Source organism: Nanorana parkeri, unplaced genomic scaffold, assembly GCF_000935625.1.
Source record: "Nanorana parkeri isolate BGI_ZX_2015 unplaced genomic scaffold, ASM93562v1 scaffold182, whole genome shotgun sequence".
In the NCBI taxonomy this organism is placed as follows: Eukaryota; Metazoa; Chordata; class Amphibia; order Anura; family Dicroglossidae; genus Nanorana; species Nanorana parkeri.
Window position 1 is genome coordinate 875172 of NW_017306450.1, and position 14742 is coordinate 889913.

The following is a 14742-nucleotide window of genomic DNA, read 5'->3' on the forward strand; positions in this document are numbered from 1 at the left end:
TGGAAGACTGCTCAGGTACGCCTGCACTTTCCCACACATGGTGCTCTATAATGTATTGCTGGGATTTTTATTCCTCTATAGCTGATGGTACATTGTGCTGTACTGTATATTATACAGAGCAATGTACCATCAGCTATAGAGGAATACATTATACACTGTATGTATAATGTATTGCTGGGATTTGTTGTATTACTATACAGCTGATGGTATTCTGCATTGCGCTGTATAGAGGACTACAAATCCCAGCAATAATACATTATACAGCACAATGCAGAATACCACCAGCTATGGAGGACTACAACAAATCCCAGCAATACATTATACAGCACAATGCCGAACACCACCAGCTATAGAGGACTACAAAACCCAGCAATAGTACATTATACAGCGCAATGCAGAATACCGCCAGCTATAATGCATTGTTGCTGGGTTTTGTAGTCCTCTATAGCCGGTGCCATTCTGCATTCATTGCTGTATAATTTTACAATTTTAATTTCACTATATTGCACACCACACTTCTTTTTTTTTCTTTTTTACTTCCACTGCTCTAAGCTTGCTCCTGTGATGGACTACAATCGCAATACAAACTAGCAGTCCTATCACTGGAGCCCATTTTTAAAATGTATTTTAATTTTTTATCCGATTAATCGAACTTAATAATCGGCTAACTAATCGATTTTGAAAATAATCGTTAGCTGCAGCTCTATCCTGGTTATCGCAAACTATACACAAAGGTATTTTTTTTAAAAAGGAGAATCAGTATACAATCCTTTGTGGTGGATGATTTTCCAGGGGCCGAAGGGTCAAATCTCACAAGAATAAAGGATTTTCCAGTTTATAAACCAGAACACAGTTACACAGTATCGGTTGTGCTGCAGGATCAAATAGAAACACAGAGATATTGTAGAGCTCCAGTTGGGATGGTAGGTTAGCCTTATGCACTGCATGGCATATGGTCACTGTCTTTTATGTGCAGCATATATTAGAGAGGCGAAGCTTAAAGCGTGTAGCCCTACTCATGGCTAAGAGAACCTGCAATTTAATGTAAGATACCTCATTTGCTGCACACTGTACCATAACTTGCGACATATAAACAACGTTTCCAAGAGATTTAATGTCTTCTCCTTCCCAACATTGAATGGGTTCTGAAAGTATCTGCAACTCCAGCTGCTTCCTCTTGCGTAGGTCCTGACACTGTGCCTAGAATACACAGACAAATAGACAGGAGACATGTATCAATTAGTAAAAATGAAATGTGATCGCTAGGATCTGGCATTTTCTATAAATGCTCTGCTTTAGTTATGTTCCATGACTCAAAAGACATAATGGATGCACAAGGACTAAAACTATACTACCAGGGACCAAAGGACAGGAACTACTCCAATGCAATTCCTAAGGTAATGCTGTTGATTTTTTCTTCCATTGTAAGCATAGATAAGTATATTAACTCTTTACTGTAAGATAGTCAAAACTAAGATGATAGTCGCATTATAGCTTTGGTTTAGTTATCTTGGTTCTGTACCCACTATGAAGGTTCAGTTTGGCGTTTACTGAAAGCAAATTCGCCACTCCCTAGCCAGGGGTAGAAGAGTTCTCTGGCTATCTGAAGTCTGGCAAGACTTCCAATGAAGAAATGACTCAAACAAGGCAGTTCCTGCTCTCCAATCAGTAATAAACACCTACTCCATCATTTAGATAGTGAAAATGGATATAAATGACGTGGTACTCATACTCCATAGCGGCATGGTGGGGTAGTGGAATCAGGACCTCTTCTGCACAATTGTACATTAAGGTGGAATTGGATATTAATTATAGATAGAGTTTCGTTCAATGTGATCAAAAAAGCAAAGTCCTCATTGACAGATAGCTCTGCAAATGTGATATTGGGGAGTCTCTGAAAAAACACATTTTGGGCACACAAAAGATGCTAGATTAATAACATTATTCAGTAAAATACTTTTACGTCATACTCTTCATAAATCACCATAACACATGGCAATGCCACTAGGAACATAACACTTCATGTGCAGTTGCAGTAAAGTAATAATATCATCCCAATTACTGTCAAATTATCCCATTACCCAATATGTTAGCTCATTTAAATTGGTTCTTAAAAGCCTTCAGAAAACATAACTCCTAGACATTCAAGTTTTTTTTAAATCTTATTGTATCATTGTGATCAAAGGATTTTATGAAACTGTACATGTTTACGTAAGGCACAAAATCTTTTGGACGTATAATTAACAAAAGACTACAGGTTGTATATTGCTAAACATTATTGTTGTCGTGCATGTTCTTTGTTCTGCTGTTAAAGTTTAAACAGATCCCCAACAATGATACACTGTAAAAGTAGCACAGGGGAAGATGGAGCGGGTACCAGAGAGACACAAGGTCTATGAAGAGGAGTGTGTGACATAGAGGTGAACCAATAGTGTACAAATAGTAGGCCAATGCTCCAGGATTAGCTTTCTACCAAACCATTCTGCATCGTCTTTCCCAGATGTCAAATTACTAAAATGGAACCATGAATGCCATATTTAGTCCTGATACTATATACACTTATGTTTAGAGAAATACAGTTACACTTATTCTAGTTGACACAAAAACTTTTAAATTTACATGAGGCCTTTAAAGTTTAAAAACAATTTAAACAAGAAGATGTGGATATACAGAAAAAAAAATAGACAAACAATACTCTTTTTCCAGTGGCAGATCATATCTTAATGAATAATCCAAAGATATCATGAGATACAGCACAAAGATTCAGTATTGACTTTGCTGTACCTATAGGAAAACCTGCAGAAACAACACTTGCAACTTTCCTGTGTATTCTGAGAAATGCTCATTCCTCTGAATGTGATCACAAGCGGCAACTGAAAAGCTGATGTGGTTTCTCCGTAACACTAGAAAACCCAACCTCAGGGGGAAACTGTAGCTTTCACAAAGAAGGGGCAACCCCACTCAGTGCCAGTCTGTCTGTTAAACAAATGCAATCAATGTTATTTTAAGAACTGAAGAAATGCCCCTTGTTTCACTAAATCCTAGAGTGGGATAAATGAATGTTTGCAGCATTAGCGTGCACGCAGACTGCCAACTTTAAACTCTTATAAACTGACTAAAAAAAGCCTACAGGGCTCCTTTAATGGCTTTTAGCTGCAGTCAATTGTGGGGTGCTATAAAGATATCTATTGAAGAAAGCAGACAATTAAAGACAATTTTTTGTTGGAGATATAACAACCATTCATAAGTACAAATACTGATTTAAGAGTTATATAACTATTTAATGCATAAACATAACATATTATTTAGACGCAATCTGAACATTTTGATGAGGAAATGCTTATGAGATACTATAAATAAATAAATGTAGATAAAATAACTCATGCCCCTTAGTAAACTGACCCCACTGCAATGTAGGTCTAGTTATATGCTGGCTGTATGTCTAATTCAAGTGCTGATAATTTAAGTAGTTGATTAACAAATGAGTAGAAAGTTTTACATCACACACGTCATTAAAAGATGCAATTATTGTTTAAAGAAGCCAAGAAGACACCTGATTTAGAGATTTCCCTGTGCTTTAAAACTGTAGTAGTGCAGTTTTTTTTTTTAATTAAGTATATGGTGATTATTTTACATGCAAGATGTAGGAACATGACTCAGAAAAATACTGTTCATAGAAAAAGTATAATTGTAGGGCAAAATAGGATTTTGGTACTCACCGTAAAATCCTTTTCTCTCCGTTCATTGAAGGACACAGGGAACAGATCGGAGATCATGTACTGTAGGGTAATATCGCCACCTGCAGGAGAAGGACGCTAGGCACAAAAAAATAAAGACCAATTACAGCCTAGGGGCGGCCCCTGCCGGTGGCCAAACCCCCCACCTGCTGACAAGTCTCCAGTTTAGTAACAAGCAGTAAAAGGAGTACACACCCACATAGAGGGGCGGGCCCTGTGTCCTTCAATGAACGGAGAGAAAGGGGTTTTACGGTAAGTACCAAAATCTTATTTTCTCTCCCGTTGATTGAAGGACACAGGGAACAGATCGGAGATCATGTACTGTAGGGACGTCACAGAGCAGTACCAAAAAAGAGGGGTGGGCCAACAGAAACAACAAACCCAACTTAAACAAAAAAATTCCCTCAAACGGCCGCCTGCAACACTTTGCGCCAAACAACATTTATGTTAATAGTTAGGGTATTTGAATACATTTTTAAGATTTAACTCCTGAGTTTAGTGTCACTTTAACTCAGCATATATTTATGTAACACCACAAATGTAAAAAAATGATTACTTCTAACTTTAGGATAGTAGCCAAAAGACATGCATGTAAAAGAAATTATGTAAGTCTAAATAGGCTGAACATGAGGATGTTTTATTAAGAATTAACATATCTTTTAACCCCTTCATGACTGAGCTTGTTTTTAGATTCTGTTCGTTAATGACTGACGCACTTTTGACATTTTTGCTGTGTGATACTTCCACATCAGTAATATACTTTCTCCCTAAGTGCACCCACACATATTATACATATTGTTTTTTAGAGGACAGATAGGGCTATATATCTATATCACATATGTGTACCTAACGTCTCACTTAGGACAAATAAAATATTAAAATTGAGGAAACAACGTAAAGAAAACACTTTTTCCCCAGTTTTGATTTGTAGTATTTTTTAGAAAAAAATAGCACAGCTAAAAAAAAATGCATTAAATACATTCATTTGTCCGTTATCTGGAAAAACCTCACATTCCTAGGATTTTAGAAATGTTTCTGTACTTCTACACTAAACCTAACATTTTAATCTTTTTTTCTCTAAAAGCTAAAAGTGGTCACCTGGCATACAATATCACTGTCACTAAGTGTCACACTTAGTGACAGCGACATACTTTAAACATCACTGTCATGAGGGGGGTTAAATGAGCATTAGCCCCTTAGGGTGAAAAACAAAATATGCAGATTTACATTGTAATGGGTTCCTTTATATATTAATATTAGTATAAAAATATATTTAAATATATAATTTTTATTTGTTACATTTATTTTTTTTACACTTTTCACGACTGTCAGTGACGGCAAGCGCTGTCAATACCGCTCTGCTCTCACTGTCAAGACACTTGATTCCTGAAAGAGAATGGGTGTCTGTAAAGCTTAACTCTTTCATTAATGGATGACTCAATACTGTGGCATCCATTAATGAACGGTAACCGCTCATTCTCAGTGGTTACCAGATTTACAGAGTCCAAAATAGCTGATCACTTACAGTGTACGTGATCAGTCATTTGGGCACTTCGTGGCGGGGATGTACAGTGTACGTCTCCCGTCACTATGGGGAGGATCCTGTCTAGGCATGACCCACATTGTGTAAGAAGAAAGATTTCAGCAGTTTTACATTACTTACAGCCCTTATATTACTATACACAATGGCAATATATATGCAACCAGACAAACAACCTACCACAAGAGTCTTGAAGGATGACGTTACTCTGAGCACGTCTTTATGACCCGCATGAGCGTCCTGTAAAAAAAGGAATGTCGTAATTATATCCAAATGATTCAAAAATAAGACACATCCGTAACTTATTTGTACCAATACACAATTACTAAGTAGGAGCATCTGCCTGTGAGCGACCTGCCCAGCAGCATTATTGCATGATAGTGTGCAAACTCTAAAACTATAAATATGTCATACTTAATCAAGTAAACAGTAATGTTGATTACATTTATTGGTCCATTCAAACCTGATATATCTAAAATTGATGTGTGTGAAAAAACAAAAAAATACAAGCAAGCACAAAATTATTGTAATTACCCATTAAAGTTCCAAACACAAATGCAAGTTGACTAGTATGTTCTTTTAAGAGACAGGCCAACCAAGTGTAATATTTTAATTCTATTTATAATTCTGGAGTCATTCACTGGCTTTCCGTATCTCTAGCTGTCTCCAGCAATCCAATCTCTTTGTCACAGTCCCTAACACTGCTCCTGGCCACCTCGAAGTTTTGTGCGCTTGCAATCCTCCTGTTGCATTCTCCTCAATATAAAATAAACTAAAATTCATCAAAGAACACAAAAAGCCCCTGGAACAGCTGTGGCAGGTCTGTATATCCAGAAACTCAAAAGCAGAGATGTCACCACTGATGGTAGCTTCAAATGCAAAAACTTGTTATATTCATTTGGGGATAGGATAGGGAATGGTTAAAGCCTATCTGCATGAAGAAAGAAATACCTTTGCAGTTTGGCTACCCCTGGAACTGCAAGTGTTCACTGCCTGTTTTTGTCTAGGGTACTGTGTAAAGGACTTTTACTTAACAGATCCCTGCTTCTACAGGATTCAAGACCGGAACCTGCAGCCAGTCTCCTTGCTCTTCGGTAGTCAGAGGACCGATGACATCAACAAGTCTAATGTAGGGCCCATAGCCCTGTTACAGGTGAGGACAACAAGGGACAGTCCACAAGTCAAAGTGTAAGGGAGACATAATTAGCTCCAACTGCTTGGGGGAGGAGACATAATTAGCTCCAACTGCTTGGGGGAGCAGATATCAGGTAAGTAAATCTGTTTTACACATACCCCTAAACAAAAACAAGCAGTTGAAGTAGTAATAAACTCTCAATTTTATTTAAAATAATCAATCCAGATCAAACAAGTACACATTGCCCCCAGAAAATTATTTTGTCAAATGTTTGCCCAATTATCATGTTTCTGAACAGCTGGCTCCAGTCAACTCTGCTTCCCTGAACTTGAGGTCCAGTACATGATCACAAAGGAGAAAGTCTCCAGCAGCTGTCAAATTAACTACTCGCTTGGAAAAGGGAGGAGAAGTGAAGAGAGAGGAAAGGGGGGGGGGGGTGTGTGTTTGTGGCGAATTACTAGCACACCAGGATGGCTCCATAGGACCCTGCAAGAGAAAGAAGCTACCCTAAAACAGGATATCAAGGCCAGTGCTCAGGAGACCAGACGATTCTGCCGGAAGCTAAAACTTTTAAAGTATCCAAAACTAAAAGAACAAGTCTGGCTTTAGATGTAATTTCACGGTTTAGCAACTATGGAAACTAAAAATGGCAGTTTTAGCTGGACTGCCCCTCAGAAGAAACTAATCTACATGATCCATAGCGTGCATTAGGGTACTTCTCTTGTATAGAGGGGATTAAAAGTACCTGTTAGATGGTTGCCACAACATACGATTTAATGTATAGTGTAAAAATACAAATGTTATTTCACCCTCCTTTCCTGATGACATCTTATTTATTGACTTATTTTCTGCATTCAACATTTCTACTGTTATGGTAAATTGTACCCGAACTACATCTACTGGCATCTTAATACAAATTTTTACACAGTGGCAATCGGCTATTCAGAGCCAGAACCTGTCATTAACCACTGTGTGTGGACCTTCCTCACGTGGTTTGTCAGGCCTACACTGCACTACAGAGATAGAGAAAACATGAAAAGGTGTCATGCAAATGTGTTTATTAGTATGTAAATTATCTATGGCTGTTTGCAGAGAATTCCAGACAAAAAAAAAAAGGTGGTAGACTGCCCTGGTTTTCTACATATAGTTAATTTATGGATTTCATTAGATGTCAAAGAACGACAGAAATACTATTTTTATGGGACAAATAGCAAGAAGTAAAAAGTGTATGCAATAAACACCATAATGTTTCAATTATCTGTCTTATACTGTATGTATACTTTTGATCCTTATGAAAACTGTACCTATTAATTGAAAATTAAAAATAAATGGGCATCTAAAGGAGTTCTAAAGTCCCAGCATATACTGTCCTGTTACATCATCAGCATTGTAACAGGAATACATACTAGAGTTGCTTTTGATAATGTAGTCAGTTTCCTTGAAAAAAAAACCTTTTATGTAGTTAGTGCTGCCTTCTACCTGCCCATCACTTTCACCAACTTTCTGGATTTGCAATGTGCTTTGTATCTCTTTCCCTGCTGCTTGTGGTGATGTAATCTCGATTCCTCAAAACTACATATCCCATAATGCATTGCTTCCAGCAAGCGATAATAATGTTACATTGTTCAGATGTTGAGTTGTAGTTTAGAACGAAGGAAGTGCCTATTCACAGGGATGCGTGAAATTGTGTCAGTGCATAGAGGAAGTACATCCTATGAGCATCTTCAATAAGTAAGTTTACAAACTTCTAGATGGATATGGTTATTAGGAGTGCGATAGGAAATTCAATATATACATACATATTTATTTTTAGTTTTTAACGATAGCTACCCTTTAAGAGACCTTGCCAGAAGCACAGTATTACATCATGCCAACCTTTTACTGAAGAAGGAAAAGTGAAAATATACTCCTATCTTACCATTATTACCAGCAATTAGCAAGTTTGGGGCAGTGAGAAAAAAAAAAGTACAAACAGACAGAAACTCTAACCCTTCTCCACTCTACTATAATAGGTAGAGGAGTGTTTTTTTTCCCTTTTTAACTGTCAAAATCCTATTTGCTACTCAAGTAAGAGGTGGTACATAACTCGTTTATCACGGAATAGTCAGAGTAAACCACACATAATAGAAGTAAAAGCAGGTAAGATAGAGGCCACTGCCTATCTGATTGCGTCAAGACTGAAGCACAATAGTCCAAGGAGTCAGATGTATTTTGGGATTATTGCCTTTATTTAGCTACTACCACAGTTAATGTACAGCACAGCACATCAAAATAACTTGGGCTTACATTGCCCTTTTCCAAGTACTCACCTGGGGAGTATGCAGTACGGGCCCCTATGTTCTGCTGTGCTAGCAGTTACATAAACGGGCTAATGGGATAATCTCAGAGAGTGGCTGAGTGCTGGGACTATTATTTTTGGTTACATTACTTATTTATCACATAAAGCTATATATGGTTATTCTGTGTGCTACAATGCCAAAGTCTTGAGTATTAAAGGGAAACGAAAATGGTTTTGGATTTTAAGTTCATGCTTGTTCATCTGCACCCCTGCAACCCCTAACAGAACTAAGCCATTAAGAAGGAGGGGGAGTGCAAAGGATGAGTCAATGCTCCGACTCATTCACTAATGTGTATATTTCAGATTGAGTTATGATGCTCTATAAAACGGAAGGCTTTTAAAGAACACTGAGTAAAAAGAAACCGAAAAACAACACAAAATAAGCTAAGAACACCTTATGCTGGCTGTTCAAAAACAGACAGCCAGTAAAAAAGGATTTAGTAATAATTAGTAGTCTGGGGAGCTTTGACTTCAGTTTTAACTCTCTGACAGAGCTACAGCCCCCTCTGTGTTCGCATTGCGTTTTGCGATTCCATGCATTGGCTGCTACATCACTACAGGACACAAAAATGATGTAGCAGTCAGTGGGTGGAACTACAGCAGCTTAAAAGGCTGCTTCTTTTTCAGTTCTTTTTCCTATTGACTAAGAAACAAATGGAAAACTTAATTGGTTGTCATGGCCAACACATACTATCTGGGACAGGTCTTGCCTTGGATGCATTGATAGATGTGGCTTCATGTGTCAAAGTGGGCTTTAGTGTATTTCCTATGTCAATTGCCCATTTGATTTATCAGCTTCCCTACTTCTCCGATCATTGAGCTTTGCCCATTTTACATAGAGCAGCAGTAAAGAGGGGCTTACAAAGGGTTTTTCTATTCTTCATGCTGCTCCAATTGGTAAACTGGAGAGTGGGCTGGGCCATGAAGTGAATCTGTTACTTTACACTACATGATATAGAAAGCAATGCCTTAATTTTGAATTGGATCTTACGGAAGTGTTCATTTGCATTTATTTTTTGGTTTATCCATGTATCGTGTTGCATCTACATAAAACACAGCATGTCCTATTCTGTTGTGATATAACTATTTTTATTTCTCAGTCCAAGTTAACTGAAATGCAATAGGAATTCCTAGGCAAGAAAGGTTCTGGTATTTCACATACTGTCTAAAAGAGGGTGAAACTTCGCAACAGGAGAGGTGCAGAGCCTTATTTCAAATTGGAGAGAAGCGGGGCCCCGGTGTTCAGCCTGGACCTAGGATCCAAGGAACTCCGGAGACACACAATCATTTGAAAACTAATACAATTACCTGAAATGGCACGCATTATCTGCACTATAATACCACAACACTGTGGTCACTTTAAGCAATTTTAGGCCAGGTCAGGTTCACTTCAACTCTCCACGGACTATTGTGCCGGAAGTCTCATGGTAACAGGCAAACAGCATGGAGGTACACAGGATTATAGTAGGTTTAACGAAAAACTTAATCATTGAAAGAACCAAGTACATGTTTGCCTCCCACGCCTTTTTCTTTCACAGCATTGTCATTATTACAGAAAGGAATATTCAAATATATGAAAAGGAAGTGAAATAGTGCTGTTTATGTCAGTTTATGAAAAAAAAGGCTAGTCACATTTTATGGAGGCAATAACCTTTGCTAAGTTTAGCTTTTCCTGCTGTATGCAATAATATATTTTTCTTGTAATAACCTGTGCAGTTTAGTTTAATTGGTAATAGTCAGTGTTGGGACAAAGTCCTCTGGCACCCAAGGCCGCAATGTCAAAGTGCATCTAACAAACATCACCCTCTGCTCTAAGGGTTAACTAAGATTTCAACTAGTGATGCACCGATACCAGTATCGGTGCCAATACTGAGCATTTGCATGAGCGGCAGTACAGAGTACTTACAGGTAAGGTGCAGCAAAACTGGAGCTCCACAGCTACTTTAGAAATATTGCCTGCTGTTGCTGTCCTGTGCTTTATTCTGCACTGCTGTACAATTTATTGCTGGGATTTGTAGTCCTTTATAGCTGGTAGTATTATTCTGCATGTATAATGTATTGCTGGGATTTGTAGCCCTCTATAGCTGGTGGTATTATTATGCATTGCTGTATAAAGTATTGCTGGGATTTTAAGTCCTCTATAGCCGGTGCCATTCTGCATTGCTGCGATCTGTAGTCCTTCTACAGCTTGGAGTCAGTGACAGAACTATCAGGGTCACAGCGGTTTCAGCTGCAAGGGGTTCTTCTTTTATTTACACAAAACAGTAATAACAGTATTTATGAATGAAAGCTACGATGGCAGCTTTTCACCCATTGGTGAACCTCTGCCCAATCTTTACTTCTGACACACTCTGGCTCTCTAAAGGTGCCCACACACCTTGCGACAATCATACTATAATCGTGGTAAATCCCGCGATCGTACGATTATCGAAAGGTGTGTGGAAGGCGTGCGACCTCTGCTACTGTAAGGTCGCACGACTTTTTTCTTAGGAACATGTTCGAAACCCCGCCGAGAATCGTACGATTGTCGGCGGGTGTGGCATGTTCGTAAGATAAATGCCGCACGGGCCGGTGTGCGCAAACGCACACTGCCGGTTCAGCATTGTAGGCATCGGAAGCCCGCCCCTCAGCGGGGCGGGCTTGCGATTATCGCAAATACGATCTGCCGGTCCAAGATGTGCAGATCATATGTTTTTTTAATTACCTTACAACCAACCTTTGCAAGACAAAAGTCTTGCGATGGTTGTAAGGTGTGTGCCCAGCATAAGATGCTCTTTTTATACCCAACTGTTACTGACCTGTTGCCAATTGACCTAATTAGTTGCACAATGTTCTTCCAGCTCTTTCTTGTCAGTAAAGGTGCCCATACACCTTACGACCAATCGCAAGACTTTTGTCTTGCGATGGTCGTATGCTTCCTGAAAGCCCGTACGATCTGCCCACCTTGGACGGGCAGATCGTACTTGCGATGACGGCAATGCAGAACGGGCAGTGTGCGCGTGCGCACACCGGCCCGTTCCGCAGCTATCGGACGAGCAGGCTAGAAACCCGCCGAGAATCGTACGATTCTCTGCGGGTTTTCGAACATGTTGGCTCGACAAAAGAGGTGCGACCGTACAGTAGAAACGGTCGCACGTCTTAGTTGACACTGCTCGATTCTCGTACGATCGCGGGATTTCGCCCGATTCTCGTACGAGAATCGAGCAGTGTATGGGCACCTTAACACTTCCATTTGCCAGCTTTTTGCTGCACTGACTTGTTGCTTCCATCAATTTCAAAATTACCTAATTTTTTCTTAAAATGGTAGATTTCCTCAGAGTAAACATTTGATACGTTTTCTATTTTCTACTGGAAACAAAATATGGGTTTATTATATGTGCAAATCATTGCATTCTGTTTTTATGTAGATGTTACACAGCTTCCCAACTTTTTTTGGAATAGGGGTTGTAGATCAACAAGTTGAAAAGACAATATTTGTCACTCACCTCCATGTGTCTTTCCAGTTCTTGAAGGAGAGTGACATATTTTTCCAGTCTCATGAAGGGTTTGCTGAGGCTTGTGGTCAGCAGCAGAATTCCTGGGCTGGCAGCTCCTTGAGCCTCCATAAACTTCTCCAGTTCATCACTATAAAAAGAATAAGTCCAATTTCAATTGAAATGGAAGGGGTAAAAAAACATGAAAATAATTGTATATATGAAACCAGTTTTATTTTCTAATCTGTAAGGAAGAATCTGATTGTTCCTTTAGGTTCTATGCATCATCTACTAATAAAGTCACCACTTTCACACAGCAGGTGAATAAAATGGCAAGGTATTAAAGACAGGAGGTAAAATCACGCTGCATCAATAATTACCCACATTTCTCAGACCACAGAGTCTTTACTCATAGCAGGACATACACAACAGAAATATTTTAAAGTGTGTATCTATACATAAAACATATTATTCCAGTTTTGGTGAAGAGTTAGAATCCCGGTCAGGTTTTTATTGTCCCCACTGGGGAAATTCACCCCTATATTTGTCCTGGGGATCATTGTCAGCGGGCCAGATAGTGTTAGAAAACGCAAAATGTGTCACCAGAACAGATGGTGAGTAGGAATCTTCCAATCTGGACACCTGTTTTGGTGACAACTGTCAAGAGGAGTAGTCACCTCACTTTGGAGATACTTCCTGTTGTATCTGCAGAACAGGAAGGTAAAGGAAATCTACCCACTAGGACGGAGATATATAAAAAAAAATTGATTGGGGGCACTTTCTTTCTCTGTCCAAAACTTAAAGGAGAACTATGAGGTGAGTGCTTTCCACTCACCTCATAGTTCTAGCCGACCTGTGACAATGAGACTGTCACAGGTCGGCTCAGTAGATCGGGAGGTGAGCGAACATATACCGGCATTCGCTCACCTCTCGATCCTGTCACAGCTCTCTGCCGTGACAGGGGAGGGGCTGGATTCCATGCTCCGATCCGCCAGCGCTGACTGGCGGATCGGACGGGGGAGGGGGCGGGTACAGCTGGCTCTGCCTCTAGATAGGCAGAGCCAGCTGTCACTCACGCAGCTGGGCGGATCTCGACATCGATGTCGGGATCCGCTCCGGCGTCTAAGTATACCGCGAGCTGTAGCTCGCGGTATACTGAGCTTAGGGTAACGGGAGGACGCTAGTTTGTGTCCTCCCGTTACCCTAAGGAGAACTATGGGGAAAAGCCCTGACCCCATAGTTCTCCTTTAAAAAAACTTAATGGCTATACTGGACATAGACTTTAAAGCTAAACTCCAGCTTTAAAGTATATATACTTACATTAGTCATATAATGAGCAGGGCCAGGGGCATCATAGGCACAGCTACTACAGTGTCTTCCGGGTATAGGAACAGCCAATGTGCTGAGCAACTTTTCCTGTGCTGTTAAAACAAGGGGTCACTCGCTCAGCACAGTAGCCATTCAGTAAACAACCTGGTGTTTTTCTCAATAAATACTAGGTGTTCTCTGATTGGACGGTGATTGGGGCCGTGACCTCACCAGCCCTTATTCAAATCAAAGAACACCTAGTATTTTTAAAGCTGGAGTTCAGCTTTAGCTTAAGACAGAGTTCCGAAAGATCTGCTCTAAGGATGCACCAATACCGATACTAGTATCGGTGCTGATGCCGAGTATTTGGGCGAGTAATTGTACTCGCCCAAATGCTCCGATGCCTAGCCCAATACTTCTGGTATCAGGAAGCGGGGCAGCGCGTCATTACACGCTGCCCGGCTTCCTGATTGGACCGGAAAGCCGCCTCCATGCTCTCTCGTCTGGCTTCCTGAATGGGACTTCCGGTACTTGGTATTCTGTATCGGCGAGTACTGAAGAAAAAAAAACCGGTACGCGTTATCGGTGCATCACTAATCTGCTCCCACTTTGCCCTTATGGCACTCTTGTAAATTTCAGAATTTCTTCTTACATGTTGTACATCTAAAAATGCACGAACCTACCACATTTTCAAGAACCCTCTGACAAAAATGTTCTCTATTCATGGAGTAAAAATGTAACTACTGTTTCACTTTAGCTATAGATTCATTCAAACTGCTCTTGAACATCTTAAATGGTTAAAGATTCCTTTAAGTCAGATTTCATGCTCTTTTGCCATGTGTATAGTGGTGAACTGACAGCTTTAGTCAATGCATCATGTATTATGGACAGGGACCAGTCTTCTCCTGCACGCTGGGAAGCTGGTCAGTTGCTAGGTAGCAGAGACAAATAGGTTTTGTTGGAGCTGTGGAATGACATCTCAGAGATCTCTAATCATTATAAAAGATATCCAAACTAGACCAATTTGTATTCCTTTAAAACAACTCATCTACCAGACACAGGAGATCATGCGAAGTAGGGCTGACCTTGTCAGCTGCTATGCTGCAGATAATAATAAATGGGCCCCTGGTTTAGTAATTCATCTTATACAGTATCTCCTTTAAGCTTAATTTATTGGTGTAAAAAGACTACTGAATTTGCATTTAGTGTGT

The 14742-nt window shown here is 39.8% G+C and overlaps 1 protein-coding gene across 2 annotated transcripts in view; it reads right to left on the reverse strand.

Annotated features, from left to right (window-relative positions):
- The window catches only part of ARHGEF6 (Rac/Cdc42 guanine nucleotide exchange factor 6), an 89227-nt gene that overhangs the window by 31826 nt on the left and 42659 nt on the right, over positions 1–14742 (reverse strand). For both annotated transcript variants that reach the window (XM_018555047.1, XM_018555048.1), the window contains exons 10-12: positions 12236–12374; positions 5458–5517; positions 1054–1200 (exon numbers count right to left, since the gene is read on the reverse strand). In XM_018555047.1, coding sequence (XP_018410549.1) covers positions 1054–1200; positions 5458–5517; positions 12236–12374 — 346 coding nt within the window. The remainder of the gene's footprint in view (positions 1–1053; positions 1201–5457; positions 5518–12235; positions 12375–14742) is intronic.